General features: G+C 33.8%; 1 protein-coding gene and 1 long non-coding RNA gene across 2 annotated transcripts; both read right to left on the bottom strand.

The window, feature by feature from the left end:
* Positions 1-992: 992 nt before the first annotated feature.
* Positions 993-22,043, bottom strand: Psmc6 (proteasome 26S subunit, ATPase 6). Its single transcript, XM_015480890.1, has 14 exons — positions 21,887-22,043; positions 20,896-20,975; positions 20,774-20,813; positions 20,513-20,565; positions 18,076-18,143; positions 17,737-17,851; positions 15,509-15,596; positions 12,737-12,798; positions 12,525-12,648; positions 12,098-12,159; positions 10,198-10,318; positions 9,809-9,889; positions 6,456-6,527; positions 993-1,509 (listed from the first exon to the last, which is right to left on the bottom strand). Exons 1-14 carry the CDS (start codon positions 22,011-22,013, stop codon positions 1,391-1,393), a joined length of 1,212 nt encoding a protein of 403 aa, XP_015336376.1. The 5' UTR covers positions 22,014-22,043; the 3' UTR covers positions 993-1,390.
* On the bottom strand, positions 21,426-21,880 carry LOC125613389. Its single transcript, XR_007343964.1, has 2 exons — positions 21,601-21,880; positions 21,426-21,467 (listed from the first exon to the last, which is right to left on the bottom strand). It is a non-coding gene; the product is annotated as an uncharacterized LOC125613389 (long non-coding RNA).
* Positions 22,044-22,065: the final 22 nt, after the last annotated feature.

The following is a 22,065-nucleotide window of genomic DNA, read 5'->3' as shown; positions in this document are numbered from 1 at the left end:
AACAGAACTTTTGAGCATTTCTGACATCAACATTCCCTACATTAGACACTCTTAGCCTTGCATTCATGGATACTTACAGAGTCCAAGGGTGAGCTTAGGAAATAATAAATCTCCTAAAATTATAGTACATGTAAAATTGTGTGAATTTCTCTGGGAAGAGGATGTAAACTGTAACATTCTCAAAAATGAACTATTATCTCACAGAGACAAACAAGTCACATTTATTAATTATTAAATATTACTTTAAATCATAATCTTAAAAATTATGAATGTTTATGTAATTTTAAAATTAACTATCAAATAGCCTAATCACAATAGGTAGAGAGTAAATACTTTCTTGAAGGAAGCATATATATATATAGACATGCCCATTCATGGTATATATAAAAAGATGGTATATATCAAAGATGACACTTATAATGTGAATACAACTTTAAAATAAAATTTTAAAACCAACATTGCTGAGTGTGGTAGTGCATGGCTGTAATCCCAGTGGCAAAAGAGGCTGAGGCAGGAGGATTGCAAGTTCAAAGCCAATCTCAGAAACTAAGCAAGGTTCTAAGCAACTTAGTGAGATTATCTCATTTTAAAAAAATAAAAAGGGCTAGATGTGGCTCAGTGATTAAGCACCCTCAAATTCAACCCCTAGTAACAAAAAAAGAAAAGAAAAAGGAAAAAAAAAAAAAACACTACGAATTGCAACATCATCTGAATTATCAAAATAAAGTTTACTGCTGGGCATGATGCTGCACACCTATAATCCTAGTGACTTGGGAGGCTGAGGCAGGAGGATTGCAAGTGCAATGCCAGCCTGGGCAACTTAGCAAGACCCTGTCTCAAATGAAAAAATAAAAAGAGCTAGGTTCACACTAGCTCAGTGATAGAGTGCCCCTGGGTTCAATCTCAAATACCCACCAAAACACTAAAATAAAGTTTACGTCTGAAGGACCCAAAGGAACACAGTAAATATACTCTTAGAAATGACAAGAATATAGGTGGAACTAAATCAAACAGATTTTATTAAACTTTGTTAGAATGAGGAAAACAAATGATATAAAATAAGTCTTAAGAAATGCTCTCTTGCACTACTATCTCAAACTATTTTTCAGTGTTTTACAAAATGCTCACATGGCAAATACGAAAAGCTTCAACACTCTTCTTTTGTAACTTTTGCTGCAATAAATGCAACATTAACAAACATACAAATTTCTTCTGTGTCAATTTAAAAAGTTGAATTACTGAATTACATACTAATTTTTATGTTACTCATACATATTTTATTCATTCACATTTAATGAGATCATTGCCAATACGTACATTATTTTCCTTAACTTTATTTTTACATTAAGTCAATGTCTGTCATGCAGCCATCCAAAACCTTACAATAAAATTACACAGGTTTGTAGTCCAATTTAGATTCTAGCTTCTTAGAATCAGCCACTTTTCTGACTGCTTTCATGAAGTCTTCTTGAACTACAAAATCATGATCAGCACGAATTGCAAACATACCTGTGAAGAATAAACAACATGATTGCTATATATCATATGTGAACTACATATTCATTATAAGAAAACTAAATAATGTAAATCTATGGAATAAATATGAAGGAAACTAGATTTACTGCTTCTGAGTCAGTAGTTCTAATTTGTTAAAAACTATTCTTGCTCAACTGAATTCCACAGCTATGGTGAGCATCAGTTTTCAAATAAAAAAGATGAGACAGTTGGGGCTGCGCTTATAGCCTTTGCTCGCCTAGCATGCATGAGGCACTGAGTTCAATCCTCAGTACCACATAAAATAAAGGTATTCTGTCTACGTACAACTAAAAAATATATTAAGTTTAAAAAGATGAGATAATTACATGAATATTTAAAATCTGGCTCACATGGTCTCTATATCCAATGTTAGCTCTTAGTAAAAACAAAAGCAAAAAACCCCAAAACTATCAACAGCAAATACATTCTCAGCATTAGTTTCTTAATACTATAGGCAGTGATTCTTTGGAAGAAAGAAGTACATTTATGAATAAAACAAAACACCTCCAGTAATTTTCATAGCCATTCATTGCAAATAATCAAAGGCTTAGAGAATGGGAAATTATAAGAAGCAAACAATAGGCTTTAACAAAAAATCAGAACCATTAACCCATCGTCAAATACTACTTGACAAAGGAGTAAACTTTTTTGTTTCTTTTCTAACAGTAGTTATGTTATAGTTATGGGTCCTGGATTTTGAGACAATCATACTTTCATGATGAACTATAGCTGATATGGTGTCATTATTTACGAATTACATGAATCATACTAACGTGTTTCCATTGAGGATCTGCTTGAATTGAATTGTCAAGAATATAAGAAGGTTAGAATAGAAGATTTCAAGGGTTACTCCCTATCATTTCTTTCTGGATTTCAATATGAAGAGTCTTTGAAATGCTCATTTTATGTTGTCCTAAAATCAGGTGAAAGGAAATGACTGTTTTGTTTTTTTAATAGACAAGTTTCAAAACTTGCTTAGAAAGCTACAACTAAATTAGGTAAGCTATTTGTATAAATCTTATGTGTATGACTGTTTTCAAATCACTATTTAGAGAATGAGTGAATCTGCAAAAGACATAAATAAAACATGTTAATGTTAGGACTTGAATGGAAAAGAAAACTATAATTGAAGCAAGTATATATTAACTTAAGGAAATATGTAACAAAAAAGGCTTAAAGTCTAATAAGAAAACCAAACAAGAATTCTTATATCTCCAGATGTAAATATGTTCCCCAGAAAAATCAAAATTTTTCTGGATGAGGTGGCATACTCCTGTAATACCAAATTCTCAGGAGGCTGGGGCAGGATCTCAAGTTCAAGGACAGTCTCAGCAACTTAGCAAGGACCTGTCTCAAAAATTAAAAAGAACTATAGCCCCAGTGGTAGAGTACCACAGGTTTCAATCTCCAGTCACACAAAAACAAATGCTAAAATTTTAATCCATACAGAAGTTATAATTCTTTGTCAGAAATAATATAAGAAATTTTTTAAATATGCAAAACAAAACCACAATTAGATATTATCTCATCCCAGTAAGAATGGCTATTATCAAAAATATTAAAGATAATGAGTGCTGGCAAGGATGAGAAGGAACTCTTGTACATTACTGATGGGAATGTAAACTGGTGAAACTATTTATAGAAATCAGTATGGAGTTTCCTCAAAAATTAAAAATAGAACTACCACCATATGACCCAGCAATCCCACTACTGATTATATATCCAAGGGAAATAAAATCAGTATATCAAAGAGACATTTGCACACCCATATTTATTGATGCACTATTTAGTTATCAAGAAATGGAAACAACTTAAGTGTCCATCAAAGAAAATATGCTCACACACACACACACACACACACACACACACACACACATAATGGAACAGTATTCAGCCATAAAAAGAATAAAATCCTATCATTTGAGGCAATACAGATTGAACTAGATATCAAAAGGTTAGGTGAAACAAACCAGGCACAGAAACACAAGTATCGCATGATCTCATATGTGGAATATAAAAAAATTCATCTCATAAAAGTTGAGAATAGAATGGTGGTTACCAGAGGCTAGGGAGAATAGTGGGCAGGAAGGGATGGGGAAAGGTTGATTAATGAGTACTATGTTACAGTTAGGAATAAGAAGTTTTGTTGTGGTATTATACAATAAGTGATTATAAGTAACAATTAGATACTGTGTGTTTCAAAAGCTAAAAGAATTTTAAATGCTTTCATCATAATCAAATGAAAAGTGTTTGAGAGAACCTGATCTAAACATTATGCAATGAATATGTATTAAAACATCACATAGTACCCCGTTAATATGTATAATGTTTATGTTTATATATATATATTAGTTAAAAATTTTTTTGTAAGCTCTGTTTCCTCAATGTCATGTCCTGAGATGCTTTTCTCCTCCACACCTTTCAACTATGATGCTCTGCTTCACCTCAGGCCAGAACAATAGTGTTGGCCATCTATGGACCAAGATCTCTGAAACACAGGTGTCCAGTTACAGAAGATGACTATGAGGTTTTCCCATTAGATATACATACCCACAGCTGCCTTGAAGATCCAGTTCTACTGTCTACTGCATTTTCATAGCACAAGCTCCTGAAATATTCTATGTCCCTTCCTGTGCCAGGGCCTACCTGAATGACTAGGAAGGTATCCTATGATATATTGAGCCTTCAGAAAAATTTACATGTCTCCACAAGGATTCATTCATTAATAGCTTTGAGGAGCCTCCAAGCCTCAAGGAGGATATCCTCTCACTAAATATATTCTAATTCAACTGAGAGATTCACAAACATCATGGAATGACAGTGAGTGATACAGTAAAACTTTCAGATATGCAGGATTCACCAGAATTAAAATCACTGACAAGTACCTGGAAAGGCTGAAGAAGGCTTTTCCACAGCCAGTCCCTACACAGGATGCTCTATGATAGCCAGGAAGCTAGGGCATCACCATTACCTTATAAGCCAGCCTTCTTTAGAAGTTTTTGGAAATGTTCTAAAACTCCCTGATGGCCCAGAAACACTGAAGCTGCACTAGAAGACCCAGAAATGGTATCAGCCCACTTTGCAACTACAGACTTTTCTAAGTTCTAAAGGAAGGTCTCAGTAACACTTCTTGGAAATTGACCAGTCTTCAACAATGTAGCACAAAATTGACCATGAAAATGTATTTTAAGAAAAATAATGTCTACTACTATAGTCACTGACTTGGATTCTGCATTCATCGGTCAAAAATATTCAGAAAATTGCATTTGTAATAAATATATACAGATGTAAAGAATTTGTGAAAAAAAAGTACCTATCAAAATTTGATAGCATCAACCTTTAAGATCACAGCATTGCTTTTGTTTTGATTACAATTTCATCAACACTATCTTCTGAGAGCAATTTGATCTGGTATGGATTTTAGAAAAAGAATGTCATAAATTACTCTAAGTAGTTCAAATCATATGATAGTTTGTCTCTTGATATTTTTATTGACAAGTCTTTATGAGCATGATTTACTATGATTTATAATGACAGACTGTAGACCTACCGATCTTTGATCCAGGCACTGAGACACAATATACCCATAAACACATTCCTACAGAAATGTTAATATAGCATTAAACATGATATGAAAGGCAAGAGGAAATCGCATACTATAATACTTAAGAAGTAGCTCACCTACAACCCATGTAGTTAGTTAACTATAAAAACTACTGTAGAAATTTGGTTTTGGACTTTAAGATTCTATATGGAAAACAAAGACTAAATGACTCTAGGTGGGGTTTTTGTTTTAGATGGACACAATACCTTTATTTTATTTATTTATTGTTATGTAGTGCTGAGGATTAAACCCAGTGCCTCATTCATATGAAGCAAGTGCTTCACCACTGAACTACAACCCCAGCCCTAGGTAGGGTTTTAAAGTTACTTGGTATCAGAAATAAAAATGTATCACATGATCCAGGGCAATAATTATATTTTAAAAATGCTGTTTATACAAGTTGCATCATTACAGAATTCATAAGTCAATCTTTCAAAGATTACTGCTTATAGACTAGTATCAGAAAATAGATGTTATCCATTTTGCAACACATACCTTTGGTGCTGGCCCATCCTAATCCTAGCTTCAGGTGTAATAGACAATTCTGTAGTCTCAGACTTTGTTAGAGTCTGTAAACAAGTCCGGATGGAGCCTGGCATTTTGCCAGAGAAATGTTAGGGTCTGTAAACAAGTCTGGATGGCGCCTGGCATTTTGCCAGAGGGAGTGGTTTGTGAAGTAACGCCAGCGAGTCATTAAGTGTGGAGATTCCTTATTGGTTGACTGATGTATCTAGTTTATGCTAATTAAGATAAGCTGTGTGGAATGTATAAATACCGCTCCTGTCCTACAATAAACGGCTCCTACTCCTGCTGTATCAATCTACACAAGTTGCTCGTCACCCCCCCTTCCCCCCAGTTAGTTTGCCCAGCCAGCCGGGCTGCAGCAAGACTTACTTCAAGTGGCTCATGTTCTATACGTGCCTGCCTTCCTACACTCCATTTGTAGGCTTCAGAAGTACAAAGGAGTTAACACCTCCAAGGGAAAATTTCATTCAGTGGGGGAGAAGTGCTAGTAATAAATGTTCTAATCTCCCATCTTTCTGTCAGTTAATCTCTGTATGTTCTTTTAAAGTCTCCTCAAATTCCAATATTCCTTGTCTACAGAAGCTGCCTCAATGGTGCATCCTTATATGTTAGCTTTCTCTCTTTCCATCTCACTCGTCCTGTTCTCTCTTGATAACTGGAAATCAATTTCCAAAAGAACAGCATACACTCAATCCTTGCAAGGTCCAGCCTATGGTTTTTGAAACTCAAAACAGTTTTAACAAATTTAAAATATTAAAAGCAATAGCAAAAGTATGCTCTACACTCTTACCTGCTTCAGTGCAAACATTTCTCAGGTCTGCTCCATTAAAGCCATCTGATAGCTTCACAATTGCTTCATAATCTATTTACGAAAAAACACTGGAAATTAGTATTTAAAAAAAAAAAAAGGTGGGGAAAGACCTTTTTTGCTTTATGACTACATGTAAAATTAAAATGAAGAGCTTACTTTGAATCTGAGCAGCTATGAATTACCATAAACATTCCACAATATTTTTTATTTGTTGTTTTTATATATACATGACAAAAGGGTGGACTGACATACATAAACATTCCACAATATTAACAACTGAAAAATAAAAATTTTGTTAACTAGCACCAAGAATAGATATATCTCTGAAACTTTAAAATCAAGAAAAATATCATCAAGATCTGAAAGCATCTTAACCATTTTTATGCAGTGAAACAACTATGCACAATGAACTTCAGATCTGTGATGCTATGACTCATTAATACCTTAATTTGAGTAAATCTGTACTATTCAAAACCAATTTTAATAATGTAATCACATAAACCAAATGTAAAATATATCAAAACCAGACATCAGACATAATTTTATGACATTTCTGGTTAAGCTTCAAGTAGTATTAGACCTGGGAAAACAATAATAGTTAAGTGGGCTCTCTAACCCACCTGAAAGACATGAATTAAAGAGCTATAGGTTTGGGGTGGCAGGCATGGATTTGATAAATAGGAAGAGAAATAAAAAAGCATTGGCACTGTGATTTGAATAACTTTAACAAGATACTTTTTTAATGAGGCAATATAAGGTAGGCAATCATCTAGATATTCATTAATTAGTGTCCAACAGGTTCAAGTTCATCATAAGTTTCCTCAAAGCAGGAATTTCCAATGGTAGCCCATTATCTTGCACCTACCAAGAGTTCATTATTTGTGGAAGAAACCTATTATTTGACATCTTTTATTTAGACCATTCTTTCCACCTCAACACTCTCACAGGAGCAAGGAAATAACAAGAATAATCAATTATTTGTAATTACTGAAGACCATTATCTTTTAAAGGTTTGGTTTTATTTATTTATTTATTTATTTTTTAAAGCTTCCTGGCAATATATTAGATTCCCCTAGCCTAAAGGATGTACAAGGCCAGATAGTAAATACTTGCTCGTGACAACTTTATGCTTTGCAGGCCTTATGGTCATTCAACCCTGGTTTTGTGGAAAAACATTCATAAATAACATAAATGAATGGCATGGTTGTTACTACAAGAAAACTTTACTTACAAAAACAGAAGGCAGAAAGAATTTGGCTCCTAAGTCACAGGTTTGCTACCTTCTACCCTAGACTCGTCCCTTATTTAAATAGATGTAATTTTTATCTGCTCTGTCCTCAAATCTCTAATAGTATTTTCCCATCTTCACTCTGCTTGCATTCTATTTCACTGAGAATATAGAAGCATTCAGAAGAAAACTTCCATGAGGTCCCATCCTGAGAAGCTGTCATCATCAGCATCCATATATTCTGCCTCTTCTCCACTTTCATAAATGAAAAGTATGCTCATAGGGCCAACTCCAATTCAAGTAAAATGCATTATTGGTTTCTCTCTCTCAGTTCATCCTACTACCATTAAAAAAAAAAAAAAAAACTCCGCCAAATTCTTGTCTCCTTTTCCCTTCCTAGTTAGTACAATTCCCCTCTGTAGAACAGAACTCCTTAAATATCTAAATTTAATGCATCTTCTCCCAATCTCTCTGAAAGGCATTTTAAGTAAGCTTTCACTCCACACTTTCACATAGTTACATCTAAAGGTATACTCTCAGAATTCTTTTTACCAAAAGCTACTAGGATTTGATAGGGGATCAGTCCATCCTTAAAACCTTTCTTCATTTATCTTCCAGAACACCATCAGCTCCTGGTTTTACTCCTATCTCTGTGAATATACCTTCAAACTCCTTTGATATTTCTTCATCTCAACTTCTTAATCTCAGAATTATCCAAGTTCAGTCTTTCATTCTCTTCTATTCTCTATCCACATTCAATCTCTTGGAAATTTCATCAAATTGCAAGACTTTACAAACTATGTTTTTATGCTATTATCCACACTTATATCTTCAGCACAGACTGCTTCAATGAATTACAGATGCATAAAGAATTAGTACTCAATATCTTTATTTGAAAATCTAATTGGCATCTCAAATTTAATACAACCAGAATAAAATTTCTTATTCTCCCCTTTAAATCCAAGTCTTTTAAATTTTATTTTCTTTTCTTTTAAAATGCTAGAGATAAGTCCTAGGACTTTGAACATGATAGGCAAGGTTCTCTATCACTGAGCTACATACCTAGCCGAGTCTTTTCAAGTTTAGTTGCTGGCATGTCCATCTTTCCAGCTGCTTGGGTTAAAACCTTAAGTCTTTCTTGGTCCTCTTATTTAGCTCCCACCACACATCCAATTAACAAGCCTGTCACATTTACTTTCAAAAGGAACCCAGAGTCTCATCATTTTTTTAAAGATTTTGTCAATTATAACTCAATATAGTTGGAAGGAAAAAAGGCTTTGTAACCACCTGTGACTACCATCTCTTACCTGGATTATTGAAATAATTTCCTGAGTCTCCTGCTTTTATCCTTGTCCTTCTACACATTCTTCTCAACAGACTATAAAAAGTTATCTTAATTCTGAAATATTCATAGATAAAATGATATAATGCCTAGAATTTGCATTTTTAAAAACCAAAAGGAGGAAGAGGTTACAGATGAAAGAAGACTGGCCAAGAATTAATCATTATTGAAAATAAAGTGGTTCATCAATAAAAATTACCTGAATATTCTTCATATATTTTTTTTGCTGCTAAATATACATATTCAAAACTAAAACTAAATATAAAAGGCAGAATAAACCTCCAACCCTCAAATCAATCTACATATATACCATACTGACAACTACATAATTATACAGGTAACTTTTTTGAAAGTGCTCTGGCTGTATAATCTTTAAAAAAAAAATTAAATAAACATTGAAGTTGGGTGGTAAGTACCTGGTGATTAGAAGTTTATTAAACTCTTATCCCTACTTTTTATGTGTTTCTAATTGGCTCACACCTGTAATCCCAGTGGCTCAGGAGGCTGAGACAGGAGGATCGTAAGTTCAAAGCCAGCCTCAGCAACTTAGAGAAGCCCTAAGCAACTTAGTAAGACCCTGTCTCTAAAATAAAAAAATTTTAAAAAGGATTGGGGATATAGCTCAATTAAGTGCCCCTTGGCTCAATCCTTGTTACCAAAAAAAGAAAAGAGAAGGTAAATTTGGTAGACTATCAATATTCAACACTATTTTTGCTTCATTTACCAAAATGTAAATACATAATAAATAGGTTATTTTCTTACCTATTTCACCATGCTTTGTAATGGGTCCTGCATGGATTTTCAATATATCTAATCTTGCTTGTTCATTTGGTAAATCAATATCTGAAAATAAGAAATTATAATAAATTATTTATATGTATGTACATTTTTAAAATTAAGTTGGAGTGAGGGAAGTTATAAAAAGAGAAATGGACATAGACAAAGTAAAAACAGATAGCAAGTAAAGAACTTTTTTTTTTAGAGAGAGAATTTTTTAATATTTAATTTCTTTTTTAGTTTTTGGTGGATACAATCTTTACTTTATTTTTATGTGGTGCTGAGGATCGAACCCAGCGCCCTGCGCATGCCAGGCAAGCATGCTCAGCTTGAGACACATCCCCAAGCCCCGCAAGCAAAGAACTTTAACTCACGTATTTTTCTATCCAATCTTCCTGGACGTAACAAAGCAGGGTCCAGCGTATCTGGTCTGTTTGTAGCCATGATCATTTTAACTCTATGCAGAGTATCAAATCCATCCATTTGATTCAGTAACTGAAAACATTAAAAAATTATAAGACATATTTATAAAACATACTGTTACAAATTAGCACATACATTTTAATGCCTAATACCTTCAAATATGTTGCTTACAGATAGAAATGTGATGTTGAGAATGGTCATTTGATGAAATTCTACTTTTATAAAATCTAACATATAAATGCCCAATATATCAGACATAACATTTACATTAGGATATGTGAATACAGACTTTCCCTATAAATCTGATAAGCCATAAAGTATCTTCTCAAATAATTGAACCATACATAGAAATATTGACAAATACCAAAAACATTTCCTTTGATTCATAAAATTTTCTTCAATAAATGTTGAAAACCTTACTACATTTAACAAACACTAAATATAGGTAGACTGACAATATATGTTAGCTGAGGACATTATCAGTTCCATGAATAAAATTAACATTTCTGTTGTTTTGTTTTGCGCTTTTTTTTTGGTACTAGGGAATTGAACCCAAGTGTGCTTAACTACTGAGTCACTTCCCCAACTCTTTTTTATTTTTTCCTTTGAGACAGTGCCTTGCTAAGTTGCTTAGGGCCTTGCTAAATTGCTGAGGCTGGATTTGAACTTGAGATCCTCTTGCCTCAGCCTCCAGAGCTGCTGGGATTACAGGTGTGTGCCACTACACCCAGCTGTGTTGCTTTAAAACAGTTAAGTTTAAAGTTTCTAAGAGACATTATAAGTCAATTCAAAAATATTTTATATCTTCTGAGTACTTCAGAATTAATTTATAAAAAGTGATTTCAAATTCCCCCAATGAGAAAAATCTGACATTGCATTGCCTAGACTACCTGGTTTCTACCTGATCTGCAGAAGTGGAAAAATGTATTTGGGATGATGCCACCACATCCACAGAATCTTGACCAGAAAAAGAGAAATGTGGGGAAAGGCTTTATGTGTACAACTCCGTTCCATCATCTACCTCAATTATCAAAACCATTTCAGTTGCTTCTCAATCTCAGCAAGAGAGCAAGAGAGGAAAGAACAATTTTGAGTCATCTCAGATGTTATTATAACATACTTATTGCCAAGTTTTAATATGTTTGCGAGTCATAAAATGTCCTTAAAAAGCTAGCACAAGATCACATTCATAATATAAGATGCTCAATATACAATATAAACATCTGAATGGTTGATGTGCTCAAAAAATACAACAATACAAATGCATATCAAATGGAATGTTGTAATCACCTTATTTTTGCCTATATTCTTAAACATTTATTTCCTTAAGGATAAAATATTCAGAATTCTTTTCTCCCATCTTTTTGAAATATACAGTATATAACTGTTATTTACAGTCATCCTACCATGCAATAGCACAACAAAACTTCTTGTTCCTAACTGCAGCTTAGTATCCATTGATCAACCTTTCCCTATCCCTCCATCCCCCTCAGTAATAGTCATTTTCTTACTTTGACACACAAATGTTTTCATTTCTGGCCATATTTTCAAATTTCACTTTTCTTTTTCTTTCCTTCCCCCATTCCCCCAGCACTGGGGACTGAACCCATGTGCTCTACCACTGAGCTATAGTCTCACCACTGTTTTGTGTTTTGTGAGACCTCCAACTTGCAACTTTCCTTGCCTCAGCCTCCTGAGTCACTAGGATTTCAGGAGTGCACCACCATGCCCAGCTTACTTCTAATTCTTCATTTAAACTGTAATACATATTAAGACCTTCAAATATGGAATGTTCAGTTGTTCATTTGATAATTACTCATTTCTTTATGAACCTTCTGTACCAAATATTACCTCCATTAAGGTTCTCTGAATCTCTCTATCAGCTGAAGTACCTTCAGAAAACCGACGACCACCTAAAATAACAGATTTAGAAATTTATATGCATTACTCATTTTCTCTAACCATTGTTTAAGAAAATAAAATAGTAATAGTGTCTAGGGTTAAAATATTAACATAAAAATTAAATGATAAGAATTATACTAACAAAATTAAAAATGATTTTGGTATGATATTTTCCATTTTGTCAATGTCAAAGGTTATTTACTAAAATTGGTTAAACTTTCTAATCTTTAAAAAATAATATCCAGTTCACTGTTATCTACTTCATACAAGTTACAATTACAAGTTAAGAGAAGGGAAAAGTTCTTTTAAATTTTTAGAAAATTTCCTCATAACAGTTAAAAAAATTTTAAATAAAATTTAAAAGATTTATTCTTACCAATAGCATCTATTTCATCCATAAAAATGATGCATGGCTGATGGTCCCTGGCATAATTAAACATTTCTCTAATCAAACGAGCACTTTCACCAATGTACTTGTCTACAATAGAACTAGATACAACCTAATTAAAGAAAAAATATTAAGTTAAATATAAGGCAATTTGAATAAAACTTAATTTCAACAACTACTGAAGAATTTTTTTTTTTCACCTTTAAGAAATTGCAGTCCAGTTGGCTAGCAACAGCTCGTGCCAAGAGTGTTTTTCCTGTGCCTAGGAATGACAAATGAAGTTCTAATCAGATGTAAAGTAAAACAAATTTTCAAAAGCCTTTTAAGGATATTATCCTTTGGCTAGTAAATTTTCCAAAATCAAAGCTAAATCCTAAATAAAATTTTCATTTAAAATTCTTAAGCACTTATACTCAATAATAAATTTTACTAAAAATAGCCCTTGTAATTTTATTTTATATATTTGTTTATTTATTTAGGTACCAAGAATTGAACCTAGAGGCACTTTCCCACCGAATCACATCTCCAGCCTTTTTATATTTTATCTATTAACAAGGCCTCACTAAGTTGCTGAAGTTGGCTTTGAACTCATGATCCTCCTGCGTCAGCATCCTTAGCCACTGGAATTACAGGTGTGTACCACTGTGCTCAATTTGTAATTTAATTTCAATTGACAAATAATAATTGAATATATTTAAAATGTGATACAGATTATAAACTAGAATGACTAAATCAGACTAATTAACATATCCATCACTTCATATACTTATCATTATTTACAGTGAGAACATTTAAAGTCTACTTTAATGTCTAAAACGTTTTTAAAGAAAAAAAATGTACATCTGGCTGTGGGGGGAAGGGGTGTAGCTCAGTGGTAGAATACTTGCCTGCCATGTGCAAGACCCTGGGTTTGATACCCAACAGTGCAAAAAAAAAAAAAGGAATACATTAACTATGGTCATTCATGTTATAAATCACTAGCATTTATTTCTCCTATTTAACTGAACTCTGTACCCTTTACCTAAATCTCTCCTATGCACATCTGCACCTTTCTCCCTGCCAAATCATCCCTAGCGGGACAACCATTCTACTCTCGACTTCTATGATCTCAATTTTTCAAAATTCCACATGTAAGTGAGATCGTGTAGTATTTATCTTTCTTGGCTGTTCTTCTGGCTTCTTTTACTTCTCTAGATTCATCCACATTCTTATGAATGATCAAATTTACTTCTTTTTAGGACTGAATTATATTCCTTTGTGTATGTGTAGATTTTTTTTCATTTTTTCATCAGTTGATGTGCATTTAAGTTTTCATATCTTAGCTATTGTATATAGTGTTGCAATGAACATGGGAGTGCAGCTGTATCTCCAACCTATGAATTTCATTTCCTTTGGATATATATGCAGAAGTGAAATTGGTGGATTACATGGTATCACTGTCTGCACTGTTTTCCATAAGGGCTGCACCAATTTACATTCTCACTATCAGTGTATAAGAGTTCCACTTCCCCCACATCCTTGTCAATAATTGTTAGTCAGTCATCATTCTAAAAATTTAGAATTTGAAAATAGAATTGATAACAGCCCTTCTTTAAAAATATATCAAATCCTGCTTATAACATGGACCATGATAAATACATATTAAAATGCAATGGTTTATCCTGAATACTAATTAATCTTTTATCTACGCATATTTTTAACATCAAGGTTTGGTTTTTTGAAAACTATTGGTTTAGTAAATTTTGCAAATCTTCCAAATGTTGATATTTTTCATTATATAATATCTAAAAAACAGACTTATTAATTAATTAATATCACTGCCCATCTTTTCAAGAAAGTCTTTAAGAATTAACATATTAGAAAGCTGCCAAACTTGCAACACCAGACATTAGTTTTTAAAAGTTCTAATTTACTTGAAGGCTCAAATTTTATGGCTAATAGCAGATGGTATCGTCTGTTTTCTTTTTGTTACTTATCTTTTTTTTGCAGTGCTGGGAATCAAATCCAGGTCTTCATGCATGCAAGGCCAGTCCTTCAGCTGTATTTAACATGATAAGCCCCCAGTCCTTCAGCTTATTTAACATGATAAGCTTACTTTGTTCACTTCAGAAAAAAATGTGTACTGGTCTGAATTAGCAGTAATGAGCAACCAGTAAGAAATAACCAGTCTGAATGACCACAGATTATAAATTATCCTTTTTTAAGTAAAAATTGAATTCCAAGAAAAACAATTCATTCATCTGACAACTCAACTGACCAAGTGCTTTTCCTAAATACAAATATCCTTTTCAATATGCAGAAGAAATACTTTGTACGTATATATACTCTCCATTTTATCACACATAATGCAAAATATTGAGAATTTAATAAAATTATTTTTTTTACTGCTCTACCAACATTTTAAAGAAAAACTGGAATTTTTTGTTATACTGCAAGTATGTGGCGATTAAGAGAACAATGACTACAAGTACAGTTTCAAGCCACTAACAATTGATTTATAGAGCCAAGCAATTTTACCCACATTGCCTTCATACCATCAACACAGACATTAACATGGTAAAGGAGACATATAACACGTTATTATCATGAAAGTAGTCTTTCCAGCCACCCCAATTCTAGGTAGGGAACTCAGGGCTTCATGTATACTAGGCAAGCGCTCTACCACTGAATAGCTATATTCTCAGCCATGAAAGTAGTTTTGATCTTGCAGATCCCAAGAAAGCATCTCAGAGACACCTGGATCTGTAAACTACACTTTGAGGAATATTTCATTAGAATCAAATGGTACGCTATAATACATACATTATGAGGTACAATGAACTAAGCATGTCCCAGAGAGCAATAGACACACCTCTCCTATCCCACTCTCATGAATGTAGTAGAGGCTGGAATTTTCCATATTAAATCCCCACCTTATTTTTTATTCTTTAATTCATTCATTTATGGTGAGGTAGAAATAATTCAATACTAACCTGGTGGTCCATATAACAAACAGCCTTTTGGAGGTATTATTCCTACACGCTGGAATAATTCTGGATTTGTAAGAGGTAACTCTATTACCTAGAAAAGAAGTCGCATGTTTCTTAAAAAGTTAGTAGACATTTTAGCATGTTTTCAAATAGTAACTTGCATATTAAAGACATTTCCAAAGTCTAATATCAACAGAGTGGGACATACACATAATCCATAAGACATCTAGATTTCTGCACTAGGTAAAACCATTTATGATAGAAGTTTTTCTGAAATATAATACATGATGGCTATTTTAACAAACTACATTCTTGATTATACACAGGCATACAATGTCAAAACATACTCAAATGTACACTTAAAATCTGTGCATTTATCAAATGTAAATTATACCCCAAAATCAACAACAAAAAAATCAGTGAAGCCAGGGTAGATAGCAAATGCCTGTAATCCTAGTGACTGAGGAGGCTGAGGCAGGAGAATCGCAAGTTCAAAGCCAGTCTTGGCAACTTAGCAAGGCCCCTATGCAACTTGGTGAGATCCTGTCTCAAAATAAAACATTAAAAGGGCTGCGGATGTGGCTCAGTGGTTAAGCACCCGAGGTCAATCCCTGGTACAAAAAAAAAAAAATCAGTGAAAAAAATGTTTTATACTAGTTTGCTTGTGGGAATATAACACAAAATTATCCTGAAACAGGGAAGGAATTTGATAAATTATAATTTCCAGAAAGAGAAAATTGTGTATAAAATTTCATCTATTGGCATTTTACCATAGCAGCCTTAAAAGAACAATGGGTTCAACTTTCAATATCCTATCAAAGCAATTCACAGGAAAAAAGAAAATGGAGGATAGAAAAATTAAGGATTTGACTACTCAACTTATATTATTCACAGTATCATCAGTAACTTGTGAGATAAACACCTATTGAATAGCTATGTCTACAAGATGTGACTAGGACAAGTGAAAATTATAAAAAAACCAAAATTTTAAAGTGCCTGCAGATGAAAAGAACATGGACGTGATTTCTTCTGCTCCCATGCTAAAGAAGTGATGCAGCAAAATCACTGTAGAAAGCAGGTTTTCTGTTCCATGAAACCATTGTTCTTCCTTTGGCTGCCCTTTCACTAAATAGACGGTGAGAACTGGCTTTCAATTTACACTTAAGCCAAACTTTCTCAAGTACGAAAAAAGAAAACTTTGGTTTCACAATCACCTAGAATGTTTGTTTAAATGCTAATTCTTAGGACCTAAAAATCTTCATTTTTAAATTGTTTTGGAGGCATTAGGGATTAAACCCAATATGTAATATGTAACTTGTAACATGGTTGGCAAGCACTCTAACACTGAGCTACATTCCCAGCCTTTTAACAACTGTATCAGAAAATTTACTGTGCTGAAATCTAAGAACTACTGGCTTAGGGCTTAAATTAGTGGAGGTAAGACTTTTCAATCATTTCCATGCATTCCTAAATATTTTCATTTTACATTCAGATAAAATCAATAGGACATTGTAATTTGCTTTACAGATAATTGTCAAGAAGCCATCTGTGCTGTGATGCAAGGCAATCCTTATTTGATCCTTCACCTAAAAGCTTCAAAGATTTAAACCATTCCTATAGTCAGTATTTTTCCTAAATAGCATCAAACAGCTTTAACAAAAGAAACTAGTTAAGGCACAGGTAACTTATTCCACTGTAAGAGTGAGAAGCTAGCAAAAACTATAAAATACATGTTATCCGAATGTGCTCCAGTTTAGCGGCAGAGTGCTTGCCTAGCACATGTGAGAGACACTGGGTTTGATCCTTAGAACCATATAAAAATAAACAAATAAAATAAAAGCATTCTGTCCATCTACAACCACAAAAGAAAGAAAGAAAGAGAGAGAGAGAGAGAGAGAGAAAGAAAGACCAAAACCAAATGTGCTCCAACCAAAATAACTATTTTGACAATTAAAACCACAGATGGAAAGAACGCCAGATTATATATCTGCTTCACCACAGAAAGAGCAAGATTTCTAACATCAAATAATCTCCAAATTAACAAATGCCAATACTTCTCATGCCTAGAAATTCAATGCTATTCTTCTCTCAAGAAGAGTGTTAAATGCATAATATTCAAGAACAAAAAATAATTTGGACAAAAAATATTTTTTCATTCTGCTTCTCCCTTCAGGCATCCAAAACCTGTACTATTTATTAGTAATTCAGAGACCAAAGCATGACATACTAACCTCTCTTAATTCCCGAATCTGTTCTGACAGACCTCCAATCTCAGAATAAGAAACATTCCCAGGGTCCTCATGAGACATGTTGTAAACAAGTGGATCCACCTCTCTTGGCAAATATCTAGAATAAAAAGGCATTTGTTTTTCTTTTAAAAGATGTATTTTCTCAGCTTATGGAGTACAAATAACTTGTTTGTAGGTGATATTATAAGGATGCTTAATTAATTAGAAATTAGTAACAGGTAAAAAGTGTCAAAACATTTATTGATTTCAAGAAGCATATATTTTGGATAAGACCTTCCCTTGGTGAAAATAAAAGAAAACTAAACAGAATACAAAACCCACCTCATGATAGTTAATGTAGTCATATCCAAAGCAACTCTTGTTCCTGGCTTCAGCTTACTTTTGTCAAGCTGGTTTTATAAAGCAAAGGTATTATAAACATTTAAAATGGAGAATAACACTCTAACAAGAACTTAACATTCACTTTTACCCAAATACTCACTTTTACCCTTCAAAGAAAACACAAATATCTATAATAAACTCCATGCCAACAGAAGTAGTAATTTAAAATTATTTCCATCTGCTTATTAGAAGAATGCAATTTCAGCATCAAATCCCTGACAAAGTTTGAAGTAGCAATAGCGTCCTTTTAAAAAAATACCATTATTTTTATGTGGTGCTGAGGATTGAACCCACTGCCTCATATGTGTGAGGCAAATGCTCTACTACTGAGCTACAACTGTAGCCCCCTTCATTTTTGAAAAGGGAGTGGACTTTAGAATTTTACTTTTTTTTTTAATATTTATTTTTTAGTTGTAGTTGAACACAACACCTTTATTTTATTTATTTATTTTTATGTGGTGCTGAGGATCGAACCCAGGGCCCTGCCCGCACTAGGCCAGCGCTCTACCACTGAGCCACAACCCCAGCCCTAGAATTTTACTTTCAAACACTACTTAATATAATTTTATTTATTATTTTGGTTCAGGCCCTGAAGCGAAGTGACTTTGTGAACTAGTACTAAAACATTTATAGAAAAATCCTGTGGTGAATATTCTGGGAAGGAAAAAGTGCATTTTAAAGGTGCCATTTAAATTTATTTTGAGAAGTATAACTTTGGGGAAAAAATTTATTACTTAATTCACAGACAACTGGGGAAAATGCATTTATGGATTTTGTTTCCTCTTTGAAATTTTTATTACCATACTAAAGAATGAAAAAGAAAAAAAAAAAAAACCCAAACACCAACCAACAACAATAAAACTCATAACAAGCAAAACAAGCCCAAACCCAGACATTATCATTCATGCCTTTGCTATATGCTAGACCCTAATCCAGGCACATTATATATTAAGGTGAATCATACTAAACAATTTATTGGTATATCTAAGCATGGTAATTTACTTGTTTAGAATTGGATAAACTCTATCCAATAGATTCAGGATGTTACTTTTCAAAAATGAAGTTGCTATTTGATAGTTTTAAAAACTGTTCGTCAATACATTTTAAGTTACTGACCACATTCCATGGGATTTTATGAAGAGCTACAAATTTAGGACCAAGTGTTAATTAAAATGAAGTGATGATAGACAAAATATTAGGTTTAATACAATGGATTAAGCTAGCCAACAAACCATGGCACACACCTATAATCCCAGCTAGTCAGGACGATAAAGGAGGAGAATAGCAAGTTCCAGGCCAGTCTGTACAACTTAATGATACTCTGTAGCTCAAAATAAAAATGGCTAGGGATGTAGCTTAGTGGTAAAGCACTTACCTAGTGTGCACAATGACCTGGACATAATTCCCAATACTAGGAACAGGAGAGGGTGTGGATAGGTGGACTAAACCAAAAATATTGCCTATAAGTGAGGTACTTGAAAACTTTTTTTTTTACTCAATATGGAACTATCTCAATGTTTATTTACATCCATAGGGAATATATACACTAACAGTTCTTGATATATTCCACTTTCCAAATATTCCCTTACCCTCATGCAAACATGAAATATCTTAAAAATGCCAACTTTTGGCATCCAGAGGGCCCTGAGGGAAAGGAAAATCACTTGTCAGATTAGGAATCTAATATTTGACTTAGAAAAATGTTACTGACTTATATGCTAGGTAAAATCCTCATATGAGATTTATTCCCTGGGTTAAATTCTCTTCTATAGGCATGTTGTTATCAACGTTTTTAAAACCTGAACCTGTTGTAACACATTCTCAAAGAAAGTTCTTCCAATGAATATATAAGGATGCTCTACTTTAGAACACTTCCTTAAGAGGAGAATAAAACATAACTTAATTTTAGATGCTACTGAATGATTCTAAGCTATCTGTTGGCAGGTTTTGATGACTTTAACATGAATTTAGAGTTGTTTCTATTTGCCTTTTCTAATGTAAATTACCTCTAACAAAATTAACTTAGCCCCTAATATAGAAAATATGAAAGATTTTTGAATGTTTAAATAGATAACTCATAGTGTCTAATACTTTTTAAGTCCTCTTCAAAAAAGACATTAAAATAAAAGATCTACTTTCCAGTTATAAAATTCCTTCATTTTTAAGTATGCAAATTTGATTAAAGCAATGTGATATGGCAGAATATATAGAACACTAGGGGACAAAACCCACAATTTGAATTCATGCTTTGCTAATAACTTTCTCTGTAAGAAGAAATCAACCTTAGACTTTGAGCATATTGCCTAATCTGCTTGCCTCAATATGTAAATATAAGATATATGAAAGCACTTTTATCAATCTTAACATCAGGCATTACCTGTCGACGACAACCCACAACATATCTTGGTCCATTTGTAGCTTTAACAATGACTAGAAGAGGAAAACAAAAGAATAAATTGAAAAAATAGTAAAAATACGTGTGTGTAGTATATCCACATCAATGGAAAGTTTAGTTTTATTTCTGTCCTCCAAGAAGATAATAGTTAAAACATAATCCATGCAAGAATAGCATCTCCTTGCATTACTGTCACTAAAGTAATAAGTATTTCAAAAATTGTTAATAAGTTAATCCACTTACATTTTTCTTCAGTTAATTGCTTAAGCACTTCACCCACAATCTAAGAAAGGAAAGAAAGCATTACTTGTTGCCAACCACTAAAAAATACCATCACCCTCTACATCCCAGACTCCACTACCTACCTGCCCAACACTTTGTAGGGCCTTCAGATCATTTTCAGACTTTTCATACTGCTTGGTAAGTTCTTTTAATTGTTCCCTTACTGAAACAACATAATTTAAATGTTTTAAATTGAACAATAATCTTAATGCATTACTTAAATCTATTTCACTTTATGTAAGTTTCATATCCATCACTATATCAAGCCAAAAAGAAATTTTGTCGTTGGTAATGAATAGGTAACAAGTGTAAAAATAAACGTTATCAAAAAAAGCAACATATCTTTTGTTTCTTGATCTGTAATACTCACTTGATTAAGCAAATTTAAGTTACATTCTTACAGACAGACATCCTTACACTTCAGGATTTGCAACTACAAATCTAAATGATTTAATCAGTAAATTAGGCTCTTTCTCATTGCTTCACCTACCTACCTGGACTACTCCTGGTTTTCTACCCTAAATAAAGTTAACAAATGTAGTTTTCCACAGAAACATACGGTTGTGGTCTTCCTTCATTTAATTAAATCACTCAGGCTTTTTTCTATGGTGCATTATGGAAAAACGTCAAGTGCTCAGGGTGTAAAGCTTGGATGCTTGATACAGTAAAATATGAAACACGAGAAGGGTTATTACGACCACTGGACCCCTTTTCTCCTCCACCAACAAGCCAAGCTGCCTTCCCCCTCTCCCGGTTCCCGAATCAACACTGCCTCCTTGCACCCAAACCTGGGAAACATCCCTGGCCTACTTCTTCCCCACTTGTCTAATCCTTTCCCACTCCCATCTCAAAACCGTGGATGTTCTCGATGTCATTCGGACTGGACTGGGCCATTTCCCCACCTGAAGGGGTGCTATTTCCCAAGCTCTGGGCCGGATGACAAAGCGCCTTGTCCCTGGACGGGGCCTTCTCATCTCCAGGGCTCGGTTGCCAGGCTTGGCCAAAGGCCTCCGCTTTGTCAGAGGCATAAGTGAGTACAAAGACGAGGTTACGTGGAAAGAAATGTGCACTCACACTCCTTAAGACGGCCGTCGATCTCCTTGTGCTCCAGCAGCTTCTTGCGGTAATCCTGAAGCGCCTTATCTCTAGGGTCCGCCATGATGAGAAGCCGTCGCTCATAGGGGATGCTGGGAATGGCCATGGCCGCCCGGGCGGGGGAAGGGGCGGGGCGAGGGGGGAAAGCCGGCCTGGAG

Source organism: Marmota marmota, unplaced genomic scaffold (genome assembly GCF_001458135.2).
Source record: "Marmota marmota marmota unplaced genomic scaffold, marMar, whole genome shotgun sequence".
Classification (NCBI taxonomy): domain Eukaryota; kingdom Metazoa; phylum Chordata; class Mammalia; order Rodentia; family Sciuridae; genus Marmota; species Marmota marmota.
The sequence above is the reverse complement of the archived record's forward strand: the minus strand, read 5'-3'. Positions and strand labels throughout refer to the sequence as shown.

Coding starts and splice junctions, on each gene's coding strand:
- Psmc6 (XM_015480890.1), bottom strand. CDS start 22,013: ATGGCCATTCCCAGCATCCCCTATGAGCGACGGCTTCTCATCATGGCG. Junction 20,814..20,895: donor CCCTACAAAGTGTTGGGCAG/GTAGGTAGTGGA, acceptor TTCCTTTCTTAG/ATTGTGGGTGAAGTGCTTAA. Junction 12,799..15,508: donor TTTGTTATATGGACCACCAG/GTTAGTATTGAA, acceptor TGTCATTCCTAG/GCACAGGAAAAACACTCTTG.